This window comes from Drosophila suzukii, chromosome 3, assembly GCF_043229965.1.
Source record: "Drosophila suzukii chromosome 3, CBGP_Dsuzu_IsoJpt1.0, whole genome shotgun sequence".
Classification (NCBI taxonomy): Eukaryota; Metazoa; Arthropoda; class Insecta; order Diptera; family Drosophilidae; genus Drosophila; species Drosophila suzukii.
This window is the reverse complement of record NC_092082.1, coordinates 52,390,570-52,407,025: the sequence shown is the minus strand read 5'-3', so window position 1 is coordinate 52,407,025 and position 16,456 is coordinate 52,390,570. Positions and strand designations below refer to the sequence as shown.

General features: G+C 41.2%; 3 protein-coding genes across 4 annotated transcripts; all 3 read left to right on the top strand.

Moving 5' to 3' along the window:
- The first annotated feature begins 235 nt into the window (after positions 1-235).
- Positions 236-9,373, top strand: LOC139353268 (phenoloxidase-activating factor 2-like). 2 transcript variants are annotated; one of them, XM_070996940.1, is made up of 2 exons: positions 236-363; positions 7,973-9,373. In XM_070996940.1, the coding sequence occupies exon 2, from the start codon at positions 7,979-7,981 to the stop codon at positions 9,242-9,244; it is 1,266 nt and encodes a 421-aa protein (XP_070853041.1). In that variant the 5' UTR covers positions 236-363; positions 7,973-7,978; the 3' UTR covers positions 9,245-9,373. The 2 variants fall into 2 exon arrangements, with proteins under 2 accessions (XP_070853041.1, XP_070853042.1); XM_070996941.1 differs by having other exon boundaries at positions 357-491.
- A 4,416-nt stretch (positions 9,374-13,789) lies between these two features.
- LOC139352825 (uncharacterized) lies at positions 13,790-14,718 on the top strand. The gene is made up of 2 exons (XM_070995460.1): positions 13,790-13,862; positions 14,024-14,718. Exons 1-2 carry the CDS (start codon positions 13,790-13,792, stop codon positions 14,716-14,718), a joined length of 768 nt encoding a protein of 255 aa, XP_070851561.1.
- A 305-nt stretch (positions 14,719-15,023) lies between these two features.
- Positions 15,024-16,205, top strand: LOC139352824 (uncharacterized). Its single transcript, XM_070995459.1, has 2 exons — positions 15,024-15,187; positions 15,248-16,205. Exons 1-2 carry the CDS (start codon positions 15,024-15,026, stop codon positions 16,203-16,205), a joined length of 1,122 nt encoding a protein of 373 aa, XP_070851560.1.
- The last annotated feature ends 251 nt before the right edge of the window (positions 16,206-16,456 follow it).

Sequence of the window (16,456 nt, the reverse complement as noted above, 5' to 3'; positions counted from 1 at the left end):
ATGATACAAAATAATAACGAAAATATAGTTTCAGTTGCTGTATGAAAATGCCGAAATTGTCTTCATTTCTTGTTTTCGGGTCATCTGTTTTTAAGAAACTTGTTAAATAAGTACATGTGTCGACTTATACTATAAGCATGGGTTTCAGTTCTTATCACTAAAGTTTTCTTTATTAATTACCAATTCAACCTTGTGACTATGGCTGCAAGCTTTGAGCTCGTGTGTACATCTGTATATACATACATATGTAAACTTTCAGAAAATGTACGTGTCTTATTCGGCTTAAGCCCTCGTCGGCAGTAGTCAGCAAGCTTTATTCGTGTTCAGAGCAACTAAAGGAAACCAGCCGCATTTATATACATAGTAATTCTTAAAGTTCAATATTGTTACATTTTGCAGCTTATTAATATTTACCACTATACAAATAATCAATATTTTATAATAACGAGTCAATAATAGCCAAAAGACATGTACATATGTAGACAGTATTGGTCAGTATTTGGTCAGTTAATACTTATATATATGTATGTACATATGTGCAGCTATTCAACGGGTGCACTCGTTTTTGTCTTGTTCCGGTAGAACCACATCCTCAAAACACATTTTTGTGCTCTGCCTGAGGGTATTATAATTCTGCTAACTCACCATACGGACTTATATATTTTAAGCATAGCTCCCAAAGGAACAATCGGTTAAAATATGAACGAAATGATGCTGTTTTGACATTTTGTGAAGCTTGAAAGCTATTAACATTTTTATGATAGCCCTTAGTCAGGGTACAGAAGCTTGCCAATGCAATGTACAAGTTTAAGTTCGTGAAATCAGAAGGAATTTTTAAAGTTAAAGGGGAACAAATTGACACGCTTGTTTTAGTTGAAAATTTTTGGAGAAATGTATATACAGCTGCGGCAACAAAAATAGCACCAATGTGTAGGCAATTCTTCTTTGTGCTACAGAATTGTCATTTTTATACGAGGGTATATTGATTTCAGTTTGCAACGCAGTGAAGGAGACGTTTCCGACCATATAAAGTATATATATTCTTGATCAGCATGCCTAGACGAGTCGATCTAGCCATGTCCTTCTGTCCGTCTGTCCGTCCGTTTCTACGCAAACTAGTCTCTCAGTTTTAAAGCTATCGGGCTGAGACTTTCCAAAAGTCGTATATCTCTTGCAGGTACTATATAAGTCGGAACCAGCCGGATCGGACAACTATATCTTATACCTCCCATAGAAACAATCGAAAAAAAAAATTTTTTTAAATTATATCTTTTGTGTTTTTATACCCGTTACTCGTAGAGTAAAAGGGTATACTAGATTCGTCGGAAAGTATGTAACAGGCAGAAGGAAGCGTTTCCGACCCCACAAAGTATATATATTCTTGATCAGGATCACTAGCCGAGTCGATCTAGCCATGTCCGTCTGTCCGTCTGTCCGTCTGTCCGTCTGTCTGTCCGTCCGGATGAACGCTGAGATCTCGGAAACTATGGGAGCTAGGCTATTGAGATTTGGCGTGCAGATTCCTGAGCTTCTTACGCAGCGCAAGTTTGTTTCGGCACAGTGCCACGCCCACTCTAACGCCCACAAACCGCCCAAAACTGTGGCTCCTACAGTTTTGATGCTAGAATAAAAATTTTAGCTGAAATGTATTGTTCTCATCAATACCTATCGATTGACCCAAAAAAAAGTTTGCCACGCCCACTTTAACGCCCACAAACCGCGAAAACCTGTGACGCCCACAATTTTCATGCTAGATAAAAAATTTTAACTGAAATGTATTGGTCTCGTCGATACCTATCGATTGATCCAAAAAAAATTTGCCTCGCCCACTCTAACGCCCATAACGCTTAAATCTGTATACCGCCGGTAGGTGGCGCATTTTAATCTCGCTTTGCTGCTTGCATATCTCCATATAGCTGAGTAACGGGTATCTGATAGTCGAGGTACTCGACTATAGCGTTCTTCCTTGTTTTACTTATAACCTCCATAGCTTGGAAATAACATTTATTAATTAGTTTTGAATTTCGAATTAAATTTTATCAAAATCGGACGACTATATCATATATCTGCCATAGGAACGATCGGAAAATTGGTGGGAAAATAATATGAAACAAATTATAGCTTCGGTGTTTTTTAACATACAACCTTTTACGCTTGGAAATAACATTTTTTAATTAGTTCTGAATTTTGAGTTTAATTTTGTCAAAATCGGACGACTATATAATATAGCTGCCATAGGAACGATCGGAAAATTGCTTGGAAAATAATATGAAACAAATTATTGCTTTCGTGTTTTTTAACAAATAACCTCCTACGCTTGGAAATAACATTTTTAAATTAGTTCTGAATTTTGAATTTAATTTTATCAAAATCAGACGACTTTGTCATATAGCTGCCATAGAAACGATCGGAAAATTGGTGGGAAAATAATATGAAACAAATTATAGCTTTGGTGTTTTCTGACATATACAATTGGGAATATCATTTTTTGTATTTTTAAATTTAATGAATATAACTGCAAGGGTATACAAGCTTCGGCTTGCCGAAGTTAACTTCCTTTCTTGTTTGCAATATTTTTATTCTGCTTGTAAGGGTAAGTAGGGTTACATATCTATTAACTAAAATAAAAGTGGTTACTCCCACAATGCGGATAGTTTTTAAAATTTCGTTACATTATCAAAAAAGTATCAAAGTTATGCGGCAACAAAAATAGCACCACTTAAAGAAAAGTCTTTAAAAACTTAAAAATAAAGCGATTTGAAAAATTTTTTTGATTGAAATGTATGTACTTATACATCACTAGACACCAGGATCTTTCTTAACGAAATTGTTGTGTGGCTATTTCAAAATAGCTCAAGGGCAGTTTTTTTTCTTGAAAGGTCCCCATTATACGATTTAGCTTAAGGGTTTGAAACTTTAGACGACTCTCTATCAGATTTTTCTTGGTTTATAATTGTGGTAAAGCTTCCACAATAAATTAATTTTGTATTACGAATAAAATTGCATCATAATTTCTGAGCTATCAAAGTTAACATGTTGATCCTCTATGGGTTCACATTATGATATGGTACCATCACTATAGTAAGAGAATATGCCCATACCATGATACTTGCTTCATCATTATTATTCTTTGCAAATGTGAATTGGGGATTCAATTTGGATTTGTAGGTTATCTGATGTGAATTTAAGCCTTTTTCATCTAAGCATAAGCAATTTTCAAGCGCCAGACCATAAAAGAGTTTTCCTTTTATTGTGGGCATTATTTAAAACTCGTCCTTCAAATTCACCCATGCTCTGCAGGGAAAATTTTTTTTTTGACGTCAAGCGCATAGTTTTTGTTTATGTACATTACATTCAACTTTTTATGTACCTACAAATATTAAAAAAAAAAATATTCAACTTGATAGGCGGTTTAAACGGGACCTACTTGCATTCATGCACCTGACTTTTTAACAGTTATGGGGTCATTGCGGCTTTCGCACTGCGTGCTATTCTTTTGTGTTCTTGTTTTAGGTACCTACTAATCATTATTTTAAAGAATTTGACGAACTTACCTTTTGCATTGCCTTTATAAATTAGCTTTTTGAATTTCCATATATTTTTATCATTACAGTGCGCTTAATGACCCATTGGGAACACTATTTTATTCATTATTTTACCAATTCAAATAGTAGTACTTATTCTTAATGCAACAAAACGAAAAACAGCCAAAAAATCTGAGCATATGAAGTTTTAAAACGAAAACCGTTAATAGTGCTATTTTTTTGCCGCTTAACTTTGCTACTTTTTTGATAAATGTATCGAAATCTTAAAAACCATCCGCATTATGCGCGTAACCACTTTTATTTTAGATAATAGATATGTAACCCTACTTACCCTTACAATCAGAATAAAAACATTGCAAAAAGTGAACATTTTGTAGCACAAAGAGCAATTGCCTACACATTGGTGTTATTTTTGTTGCCACAACTGTATAATGAAAAAAAAAACAGTTCCAATTGGGAATCGGAGTTATTCTGGGTGTTTATGGATTATGGATTCAGTGAACTTTCAAGTTCGCCGTTGGACTGAACCCACACTTGGGGCTATAAGCCTCAATAACATATGTAAAATAAACAGCCGACAGACCCCTAGGCTACTTCCTACTTAGGCCTATTTTACGATTAAAGGAGATTTTTTCTAAATTCCAAGGAACAATTTCTTAAGAAAAGAACATTTTCTTAAATCTGAAGCTGATATAAAGCGCGGAATTTTGTTATGCTTTTTTAAAAAGTATTTTTAAAAAATTTTTGTTACGTTTTTTGTTTTTAGAAAAACAACATTGCTACAATGCAAACATTTTTCTATTCCTAATGCCGTTTTTTTTTAGTATTAAAAAAGCTTAGTCTTTTTTTTGTAAAATCAATGGCGACTTTCACCATTGAATAAATGTTTTTGTTTTTGCTTTGTTTGTTTAATAGTTAAGCCACTACTAACATAGTAAGGTTCGCGTGATGTGTGTCTTTTGTTATTGCAATAGTAAATAGTTTATTAACTATTAACATGGAAGAACGCTATAGTTGAGTACATCGACTATCAGATACCCGTTACTCAGCTTTAGGGACCAAAGGGAAATGGAGATATGCAACAGCAAAGCATGATTGAAATTCGCCACCTACCCGCGATCTCAATATATGGTTATGCGGTAGATTGATTAAAGCGTTATGGGCGTTAGAGTGGGCGTGGCAAACTTTTTTTGGATCAATCGATAGGTATTGACGAGACTAATATATTTCAGTTCAAATTTTGTATTTAGCATGAAAATTGTGGATGAAACAGGTTTGGGCGGCTTGTGGGCGTTAGAGTGGCATATTCGCGTGACAAACTTTCTCTGCGTACAAGGCTACGGAATCTAAGTCTGAAATCCCAATTCTCTATATTTGATAGTTTCCTCGATATACTCGTTCATACTTACGATTTTTTGAAGTTTGTGGGCGGTCAATCGATAGGTATTGAAAACTGTAGGAGCCACAGTTTTGGGCGCTATGTTGGAGTGAGCGTGGCACCCTGCTGAAACAAACTTGCGCTGCGTAAGAAACTTAGGAATCTGCATGCCAAGTCCCAATTGCCTAGCTCTTAAAGTTTCCGAGATCTCTGCGTTCATCCGGACGGACGGACAGACGGACATGGGGCTAGATCGACTCGGTTAGTGATGCTGATCAATAATATATTTACTTTATGGGGTCGGAGCCGCTTCCTCTACCTGTTACAAACTTTTCCCCAAATACCATATATCACTGATGGAATTCTTACGATAGTGCTACTGAACGTACGAGTACATGGTTACTATTCATGGTGCACAAATTCTTGCATCATGATTAGTAAAAAGGAGCTTAAAAATAGTACGCTACCTGTTCACGATGTACTCGTATGATACATTACTGTTCGATTAGTGAAATATCGATAAGAATTAACAGAATAAATTTTAAAAAACCATGAAGACCCTAAGACAAAAACTATTTTAAGTTCTGTGGCTCTGTTCATTAAAATAGCAGTGCGACAGAAGCGAAACTATATAACGGTTTATTAGCATAGTCCTTTTCATTAGTTGATCGCTAGTACATTTCTTTTGTAGAATGGATCATAGAGAAACAAAACAAGCAAAAACCCCATTAGATTTGGTCTGTTTTTGGGTTTCTTTCAAATTTTTGCACACGGACACAACATTTTGGCTGTTCACTAAAATATCAGTTTTTGATTTTCTTCCAGGAAAAGTCCCGAAAATTTTTGTAATTTGGTAAAAATGGGTTTCAATGAAGACCATTATTATAAATCGAACCATAATACACTATAACTATAGACAAAAACAAGGAAGAACGCTATAGTCGAGTACCTCGACTATCAGATACCCGTTACTCAGCTAAATAGAGATATGAAAGTAGCAAAGCGAGATTAAAATGCGCCACCTACCGACGGTATACAGATTTAAGCGTTATGGGCGTTAGAGTGGGCGTGTCAAATTTTTTTTTGATCAATCGATAGGTAATGACGAGACCAATACATTTCAGTTAAAATTTTTTATCTACAATAAAAATTGTGGGCGTCACAGATTTTCGCGGTTTGTGGGCGTTAAAGAGGGCGTGGCAAACTTTTTTTTAGGTCAATCGATAGGTATTGATGAGAACATTACATTTCAGTTAAATCTTTATTCTAGCATCAAAACTGTAGGAGCCACAGTTTTGGGCGGTTTGTGGGCGTTAGAGTGGGCGTGGCACTCTACTGAAACAAACTTGCGCTGAGCAGGAATCTCAGGAATCTGCGTGCGTAATCCCAGTATTGTAACTCTCATAGTTTCCGAGATCTCTGCGTTCATACGGACAGACGGATGGCTAGATCGACTCGGCTAGTGATCCTGATCAAGAATATATATACTTTGTGGGGTCGGAAACGCTTCCTTCTGCCTGTTACATACTTTCCGACGAATCTAGTATACCCTTTTACTCTACGAGTAACGGGTATAATTATCTTTAGTGGGTAGAGGACCTCAGTGCTTCAAGGGAGAAAGGAAAAATTGATTGAGCTTAGAAAGGAAGGCAAAACGTTTCAATATATTCAGTGTCCCTTAAAATGTACAGCCAATATGGGTTACAATGCCATAAACTATGAACCGAAGCCCGAAAAACGTTATGCGATACGGAAAACCACAATTATAGAGGACGTTCGTAAAGTGCGCTTCAGCAAAACTTATCCTTTTGCGTCCTGTAGGACTATAAAAGCGGATCTGAGCTTAGGAATCAGGGATGACACTATTCTCCGAAGTCTGTTCGATGAAAATTTGAATGCTAGAAGTCCACCAAAGGAGCCATTACTTGGTAAAAGACACCCTAAAGACAGGTTGAAGTTTGCCAAAACCCACTTGAACTATCCACTTTCAAAGGGTCGATAAATCCTTTGGACAGATGAGTCTTAGCTGGTGTTTTTTGGTGGAACAGGTTTAAAATAGTATGTCCGTCGGCCACCATACACCGGGTACCACCCAAAACAAAATCTCAAGACCGTTAAGCAGGTGGCCTTAAAATCATTGTATGGGAAAATTTCTCATACAGCGGTGTGGGCCCCATACGTTTGATCGATGAGATCATGGACCAACATGTTTATGTAAATATACTGAGAAACGTCATTCTGTCGTATACTGATGATGAAATGTCGTTAATATGGACATTTCAGCAGGACAACGATCCTAAACACACCAACAAATTGCCCAAGGAATGGTTTAGTCAAAAACAAATTGACGTAATGTCGAGTCCAGCACAGTCCCCGGATCTAAATCCGATTGAGAACTTATCGAGGGACATAAGCGTTTTGTTGCCAAGAAATTCCCGACTTCTTAGCCGCAGCTTTGGCAAGTTGTGCAGAAGGAAAGGGGTCAGATTTCCCGCAAACTTGGTGGACTCCATGCCACGAAGGTGTTAGCCTGTAATAACCAATAAAGGCCATACTACAAAATATTTGGTCGTAATCAAATCGATGTTTAGTAGAATTAAGTTATTTATGAGCCATATTGAATTTTATCATATTTTTCTTTTAGGACTGCTATTTCTATGAACACCATATTTAAGTCTTTCTTTTTTGTTATTATCCATTTTTGCTAAAATATTTAAGAACCCAACAGGAAAAAACACCTAAATTATTTAAAAATAAATAATTAAAACTGTTGTATTTAAGTTTTGTTTCAATGTTGTGTTTATAATAGTGTTTTTCGATTTTATACGTGCAGGTCGTATGCACTGCTATTTCAATGAACACAGCTGTATATGTATATGTATAGCAGTCGCCTTAGCACACAGAAAGTGTTCTTCAATGGGTGGACTGCCGTCCACAGTGACTTACTTATTGTATAGCTACTTAAAGTATTACATTTATTTTACTGCTAGTATCAAGTAACCCAAATCCGCATGCCACAAAAAAAGTAATGAATTGTTGTTCTTTGCAGACTAAGATGATTGGCTACAAAAGTATTATGACCGCGTTATTGGCGATCCTAGCAGTAGCTCCTTCAGCGCCTGCTCCTCAACAAAACTTAAACGCTCAGAAAAACATTGAAGAAATATTTAACACTAAAACTAACAGTCTTGCGTCACAAATCAGCGGAATTGGATTAGTCGTTACACCTGAGCCTTTAGATGACGTAAGCACACAGAAAGTCTTTAACTCAATTAGTGGCAAAAGTACATCTTGCAATTGTGTACCTTATTATATGTGCGACCCGTCAACGAATAGTGTGACTGAGGACGGGTCATTTGATGGATTTGGTGTGATTGATATTCGATTTAACGCCGATGATCCGGTATGTCCTGCATCGGTAGACGTGTGTTGTGCGGATAATAAGACGCGTAATGTAACCTTAAATCCCACACCTTTAAATCAAAGACCAAACCAACCACGAGGCTGCGGTGTTCGCAACACAGGTGGATTAGATTTTGCTCTTTCTGGGGTGACGCAAAATGAAGCTGGGTTTGGCGAGTTTCCATGGACAGTAGCTTTATTACACTTCGGAAACCTAAGCTATTTCTGTGCTGGATCACTAATACATCAAAGAGTGGTTTTGACTGCGGTACACTGTGTTGAAGCGCATGGACCAGGAACTTTTATTGTCCGTGCAGGAGAGTGGGATACACAAACAACGAAAGAGCGTCTACCCTATCAAGAAAGAACAGTGCAAACGGTCATTAAACATCCACAATACAAGAGCAGAAACATAGCTAATGATTTTGCTCTTATAGTTTTAAGTGAGCGCGTTGTTTTGGATGATCACATTAATGTCATATGTTTACCACAGCAAGAAGCTATTCCAGAACCATCTACCACATGTTTTTCCACAGGCTGGGGCAAGGATGTTTTCGGTTCTTTTGGAAAATATAGTGTCATAATGAAACGTGTGCCCTTGCCTATTGTGGCATTTAATACTTGTCAATCGCGGCTTAAAAGTACTCGACTTGGACCCAAATTTACCTTGGATAGGTCATTTATATGCGCAGGTGGGCAGCGTGGAATTGATACATGCCAAGGTGACGGTGGAGCTCCATTAGCGTGTCCAATCGGGATTACATCAGAAAACCGATATCAGCAGAGTGGTATAGTTGCTTGGGGAATTGGTTGCAATGATGAAGTGCCAGCAGCTTATGCCAATACAGCTTTGGCACGAGATTGGATTGACCAGCAAATGATAGCCAATGGCTTCGGAACTGATGCTTACACTGCATAAATGGTGATTCCAGCAGACAAACAAATTTTAAATAAAATATTTAAGTATATTTACTTACAAATACAATATTTTTATATACGATACTTATAAAACGATTGAATAAACAATATATTTTATGAATAAAGCCAACGATAACGGATTCATAAGTCACATCCCTAGATGAAATTCCCCAAATGCCATTTATTTGTTTTGTTTAGGCGTGCTGGCAACATCGATCTCGTGATAATGGAATTTAATAATCCATTTTTGAAATTCAATCTCAACGATACGTGTGAAATGTCGTAAAATATTCAAAGATTAATATCTTAGAGGAACACGTTCGATTGTATTTGAGAATGATGTGTCCTGTAATTGTTAAACTAATTAAGAATTTAAAAAACCCCAATAAAAGTGTGCGAATACTTTCAAACACACATTTTGGTTTCCGACCCAGAACGTGAATTATCTAAGATTTTTTCATTTCCACAAATGGCTCATAAATATGTCTTAAGCAGGGCACAATATCTACCCGAGCATGCGCACCTTTCCATTACCTGACCGCAACAAAATGTATACATGCAGAAGCTTGAAGGCGCCCGATCATTGATATGATCATAGACCCAACGCCAACGCACAGGCTGACTGCTAGCTATAACGTATGCCACAATAGAGGTTGAAATCACGATCGCAGAGCAACTCGGAAGTAGCCGACGTACCTCAATCAAGGAAATATTTTGCATTCTCCGTTCATGTTATTTTAACTCCATATACAAGGTGGCTGATAAATTTTGCTACATTAAGAAACTCAAATAATTTTTTTTTCAGTGTATGGAATTCAGTTTTCTTTTATTCATGTTAAATCTCATTCAATTTTATTAAATATAGCTTAATTAGTTTTAAAATAATGAAAATTAAATGCCCCACTGCTCGTTGATGCATGTGCGGCATCTTACCAAAAAGTTGTTCATTACTGCTTGGAGAGTTGAGACAGGAGTAGCCGCAATTGTTTCTCGAATGGATTGCCTTAGTTCATTCAAATTTGTTGGTTTTGCTTTGTAGACTCCCTGTTTGCAATAACCCCACAAGAAAAAGTCAGGTGCAGTAAGGTCAGGCGACCTGGGTGGCCAACGGAATTTGGAGTTGAATGTGGATATCAACTTATTGGGAAATTTTCGTCGCAATTCTGTCATAACAGGTTGGGCTATGTGAGGAGCTGCACCATCTTGGTGAAACCACACAGAGTTGAAAGAAATTCTTATTCGGCGTAGTTCTGGATAGAAAAACTCTCTCAACATGCTCAAGTAACGGTCTTCAGTAACCGTAACGATGTGACCGTTTTCTTCGAAGAAGTAGGGCCCGACAACGCAGCGTGATGAAAATGCACACCACACTGTGACACGAAGTGGATGCAATTCCGTCTCATGGAGTATCTGTGGGTTGGAAGCACTCCATATTCGACAATTTTGTTTGTTTATGTTGCCGTTTAAATCGAAATGGGCCTCGTCAGACATGAAAAGACAGTTCAACATGTTTCCATCCTCTTCCACCATTTGTAGCATCTTCTGGCAAGCGAATCGGCAAGTCTGCAGTGTTCAGTTTGTTGGCCATTTGAATTTTATATGGGAATAAGTCCAAATCTTTCTGCATAATTGACTGTAATGACTATCTGCTTACACCCATTTGAGCAGATAAGCTTCTTGTCGAAACACGTGGATTGTTTTGTATGGCAGCAGCTACAGCAGCGATTGTTTCCTCCGTTCGAACTGAAGGGTTTCGATGTTAAGGTCTTCTGTTGACTTGGCAAAATTGTTTACAAGTCTCATTATGGTCCATCTGCTCGGAGGATTGCCGCCAAACGTGCGCCTATACTCTCTTTGAACCGATACTACGGACTCCAGTGCGTGATAGCGGCGGACAATCTAAATTCTTGTTTCAGTGTCCCAGTTATCCATTTTTGTTAAATGTAAAAGTCAATCTACAAAATAAAAAAAAATTAACCAGATTCATTAAATAGAAAAAAAGTTATTTAATTTTTTTTGGTAGCGGCTTTCATCAGCCACCCTGTACGTTTAAAAATTCAGAAGTCTATTTTGTAGCATAATAATATATTTGTCGGGCCAGCCACAGCAATTAATTAACGACTCATAGTCAAAGCTCTGATATCAGCGGCATCGCAATAAGCCTCTCTTTCATCTCGCTCACTTGATTTGCATTCTTGTGCCCACTCTTCAGTTCTGCAGTAGGCTCGGAGGGAAATGTCAGACGGCAAAAAGATTTTTGTTTTTATTTGTGCCTAAAATTCTGGCCGCTGCTGTTGACGTCAGCAGAGAAGTCGGCGCATCGTAGAAGAATGACTACGAAAACGGTCGTGCAAAAAAGAGAGGCAGATATTCAGAGATATCCCTCTCTTTCTTTGTCTTATAATCTGCCTGCACTCTGCGCTCGCAGAGACAAATTTCGGCCGGTCCGTTGTTCGTTTTAATACCCGTTACTTGTAGGGTAAAAGGGTACACTAGATTAATCGGAAAGTATGTAACAGGCAGAAGGAAGCGTTTCCGACCCCATAAAGTCCGGATGAACGCTGAGAACTCGGAAACTAGAAAAGCTAGAAAGTTGGGATTTGGTATGCAAATTCCTGAGCTTCTTGCGCAGCGCAAGTTTGTTTCAGTCAAGTACCTCTACTATCAGATATACGTTACTCATCTAAAGGGACAAAAGGGAAATCGAGATATGCAAGCAGCAAAGCGAGATTGAAATGCGCCACCGACTCCCGATCTTAATATATGGTTATGTGGGCGGCAGACAGATTTAAGCGTTATGGGAGTTAAAGTGGGCGTGGCCAACTTTTTTTTTGGTCAATCGATAGTTATTGAAGAGACTAATACATTTCAGCTCAAATTTTCTATTTAGCATGAAAATTGTGGGCACAACAGGTTTGGGCGGCTTGTGGGCATAAGAGTGGGAGCGGCAAACTTTTTTTTGATCAATCGATAGGTATTGACAAGACTAATATATTTCAGTTAAGAGTTTTTTCCAGCACAAAAATTGTGGGCGCCACAGGCTTAGGCGGCTTTTAGGCGTTTGAGTGGGCGTGGCAAACTTTTTTTGGATAAATCGATAGGTATTGACGAGGCTAATACATTCCAGTTAAAATTTGTATCTAGCATGAAAATTGTGGGCGCCACAGGTTTGGGCGGTTTGTGGGCGTGGCATATTCGCGTGAAACACATTCGCTGCGTACAAGGCTACGAAATGTAAATCTGAAGCCCCAATTCTCTATCTTTAATAATTTCCGAGATATCCGCGTTCATACTTACGACTTTTTGAAGTTTGTGGGCGTGGCAAACTTTTTTTAGATCAATCGATAGGTATTGACGAGACTAATACATTTCAATTAAAATTTTTTTTAGAACGTCCATTGTCGGAGTAGGCCAAGGGGTTGAGTCCAGGAGCAAGTACGTGGTTAACTTCAAGGTTCTAAGCACTAATAATTGTTTCTCGTTAGACGTCTCTTCGGCATACGTGTTGGCCACGGTCTCTATGCTGCTGCCCTGCACAAGCCTCTCATGGCAACGATGGACCCACATTCATGGACTTCCGCTAGCGGATCCGGAGTACTACCTTTGAAAGAGGATTGACCTTGTTTTGGGAGTGGACCTTATCGCGCAGATCATGCTGTCCGGTACGCGAATAGGAAGTCCTACGGAGCTAATTGCTCAACAGACTCAGCTGGGATGGATTCTCTCAGGTCAACCCGCCGACTCGACCAGCTCCACCCAGATCCGTTGCCATCATGTAGTCTCCGAGGCGGAGGCGCTTCTCAAGGGTTTTTTTCGAGATCGAGACCGTACCAGAGCGGACGGCTCGTACGGATGAGGATCGGTGGTGCGAATCGTTCTTTCGAAGAACGCATTCCCGTCGAACGGATGGACGCTACGTGGTGCGCCTCCCTTTTAAGAGGTATATGGATCACAACATCGTGTTGGGACGATCTCACTAAGAAGCCCTTAACCGATTTCTCCAGCTCGAACGGCGTTATGCGGCACGCCCAGTGCAAGGAATACAGTATACTGAGGACATTGAGGAGTATTTCACCTTGGGACAAGTCGCTGTCGCGGAAGGATCCAAGAGCAGCTTATGTGTACGCACCCGGCCGGAATACATCATGCGTCTTGTGTGCTACCCCATCATGCCGTCTATAAGCAGAAGCAGAGGATAATGTTCGACGCCTCCGAAAATGATGTTCTATTCACTGGAGCCCCGTTCCAAAACGACATGTCTGCAATGCTTCTCAATTGGCGAAAATATGTTTGTTTTTGCAGCCGACATTCAAAAAATGTATCGCTGCATTGACGTTCACCCGGAGGACACGCAATATCAGCGGATTTTATGGCGGGCGGAGGATGGAAACATCAAGACACACGCGCTGTCGACTCTGACGTTCGGAACGGCATCCGCACCATACACAGCCATTAGAGTCATACACCACTTAACGCAGGACGAGAAGGATTCTTTCCCAAGGGCTGCCGAGGTCTTAAAGAAGGAGATATATGTGGACGACACACTATGGAGGATGCGGACGAGAAGCGGGTGCAGGTCGTGGGAGCTATAAAATCGCTCGGACGGAATTGCGTAAATGGTCGAGTAACGATCCGCGATTGCCAGGCTCTGTTCCACAGGAGCATCGATGCTGCCAGACGCCTTTAAATTGGGATAAAAGAGATCCGGTAAAGGCGTTGGGGATGTATTGGCTCCCAGACTCCGACTGTTTCAAGTTTAAAATGAATTGTGACTTTCCAGATTGCACGACGAAAAGGACCTTGCTAGCCGCTATCGCGCGTCTTTTCGATCCGTTAGGTCTGATAGCTCCGGTCATCATAATTGGAAAGCTCATTTTAAAGGAGGTGACTTTCGTCAAGGTGGCGAACAGCGAGGGAGTGCAGGTGTCGTTGAACTGGGACTCACTGGTGCCAGCAGCGCTTCTGGAGCGTTGGCGAGCGTTTCGCTCTGACCTCCCAGGAATCGAGGACATCGCCGTCAGTCGGTGGACTGAGTACGATCCGGCCTCCGTAGCCTTTGTGCAGCTGCATGCGTTCTGCAACGGGTCGTCGTCGACGTATGCTGCCTCTGTTTACCTGCGAGTCGAGCACGTCAACGAGACCGTCGACACGACCTTGCTGGCGGCCAAGGCAAAGGTCACATCAGTCAAACCGTTAACCATACCCATGACGAAACTAAGCGGAGCAGTACTGGCAGTCAAGCTTGTCAGGTGGTTATCCACAGTGGTTCAAATTGGCGGAGTTCCAGTGGAGACTTTCTTTTGGACGGACGCCACTATCGTTTTGCACTGGCTGACTGGAGACGTACAATGGTGGAAGACCTTTGTGGCCAACCGAGTCGGATTCATCTTGGACCATTCTGACCCAAGTCAATGGCGGCACTTGGGTACCGAAGAAAAACCAAGTGGACTGCGAGACCAGAGGATTGGCACCTAAGGAGTTGCAGAACTTTACCCTGTGGTGGAGGCTAGTTGTCGCGTGAGCGAGATTCTTGGCCGAAGCACTTTCCCATCTCGATTTTACCGTCCGAGCCAGCGTTGGATGCGAAAGCGGGTAAGCTCCGGATCCACCACGCCTCTCCAGTCCCTTCATTTATCGCCCGTTCTTCCACGTATAGTCGAGCCGTTCGAGTGGTCGCCTACCTAAGGCGTTTTGTTATCAACGCTTCGCTCAAGCCGAGCCGACGCGCAGGATCCTCGAGCATACCAGAGCTCGACGACGCCATGTTTTGCATCGTACGGATGGTTCAGAAGGAATCGTTCGCGGCGGACCTTCAATCCGTAAGACACTCAAAGCGGATTCCTTCTCAGAGCAATCTGTTGCGACTGTCGCCCATTCTGGTGGAGGATATTTTACGGGTTCTCTGCGTTGCCGCCGAACAGGCGCCACTCTATTATTCTGCCCAGTACCCATCATTTTACCGATCTGGTTATTAACCATTCTCACCTAGCTTCGCTTCACGGAGGTGCGCAGCTGACCTTGGCTCACACGCGCCAGCGATACGCTGTTTTCGCGTCAACCCAACCACCTCGTCGCAGCTCATGGGAGACCTGCCTCTTCACCGGGTAAACCCGCCGCAGATGCCTTTCGTCACTACAGGAGTCGATTATACCGGAGCCATTGAGCTCAGAGCGGCGCGGATTCGGGGGTCGAGCACCTACAAAGGCTACATTGCAGTGTTCATCTGTCTCGAAACGAAAGCAGTTCATTTGGAGCTGGTAACCGGGCTCACCACGGAGCACTTCCTGCTGGCATTCGAACGGTTTACTGGGCGTCGAGGGATGGTCCAAGATCTTTATAGCGATAACGGCACCAATTTTGTGGGAGCAGACAGTCAGCTCAAAGGTTTGGTGAAGCAATTCCGCGATGACTATGAGACGCTCATCGCTCCGAAGTGGTCCCAGCTACGACTCACTTGGCATTTTAGTCCGCCTCAGTCGCCTAACTTTGGTGCGCTTTTGGAGGCCAACGTCAAGTCGGTCAAGCACCATCTCAAGCGCGTGATCGCGGATCGAAGGCTTACCTACGAGGAGATGACCACGGTGTTAGTCAGCATAGAAGCGTGCCTTAACTCAAGGCCGCAGTACGCGGATGACTTAGATGTGCTCACTCCAGCCCACTTCTTAATCGGCGACTCTATGTTTGCGCCCACAGAATACCAACCAGCCTCTTCCAAGTTTAGGGAGCAGTTTCTGCTTTGGCAATCAATGCTGCGCCATTTTTGGGACGGCTGGAGTAGGGATTGGCTTGGCTCTTTGCAGCAGCGTCCAAAATGGTCCCAAAGTTCAGAAAACTTAAGGTTGGACGAGTTTGTACTCGTCAAGGACGACAGATTCCCAACATCGCAGTGGCTGCTCAGAAGGATTATCGATCTTCACCCGGGTCAGCAAGGACAGCTGAAGCGTTCGGTAGCGAAGATCTGACGCTTGCCGATACAAGAATAGTCTCCCTCAAAGCGGCTCTAGTCGCTCACGCTTATGCACACAATTTCTTTTTCTGTCTCCTCTCAGATTCTAGGTATAGCTCAGGACTCTCAGGGCACTTTTAATGCTATGGTCTACCATTGGCGTACGGCAGGTTCAGATTCACGATCTGGCCCCACGGCGCCCAATACCTGCGGAGAATTTGGGCAAAGGAGCTTTCGGTACTGCTGAAGAGAAAGGAAAAAGTCAGT

Coding starts and splice junctions, on each gene's coding strand:
- LOC139352825 (XM_070995460.1), top strand. CDS start 13,790: ATGGAGGATGCGGACGAGAAGCGGGTGCAGGTCGTGGGAGCTATAAAA. Junction 13,863..14,023: donor CGGACGGAATTGCGTAAATG/GTCGAGTAACGA, acceptor GTGACTTTCCAG/ATTGCACGACGAAAAGGACC.
- LOC139353268 (XM_070996940.1), top strand. CDS start 7,979: ATGATTGGCTACAAAAGTATTATGACCGCGTTATTGGCGATCCTAGCA.
- LOC139352824 (XM_070995459.1), top strand. CDS start 15,024: ATGGTTCAGAAGGAATCGTTCGCGGCGGACCTTCAATCCGTAAGACAC. Junction 15,188..15,247: donor CCACTCTATTATTCTGCCCA/GTACCCATCATT, acceptor CGCTTCACGGAG/GTGCGCAGCTGACCTTGGCT.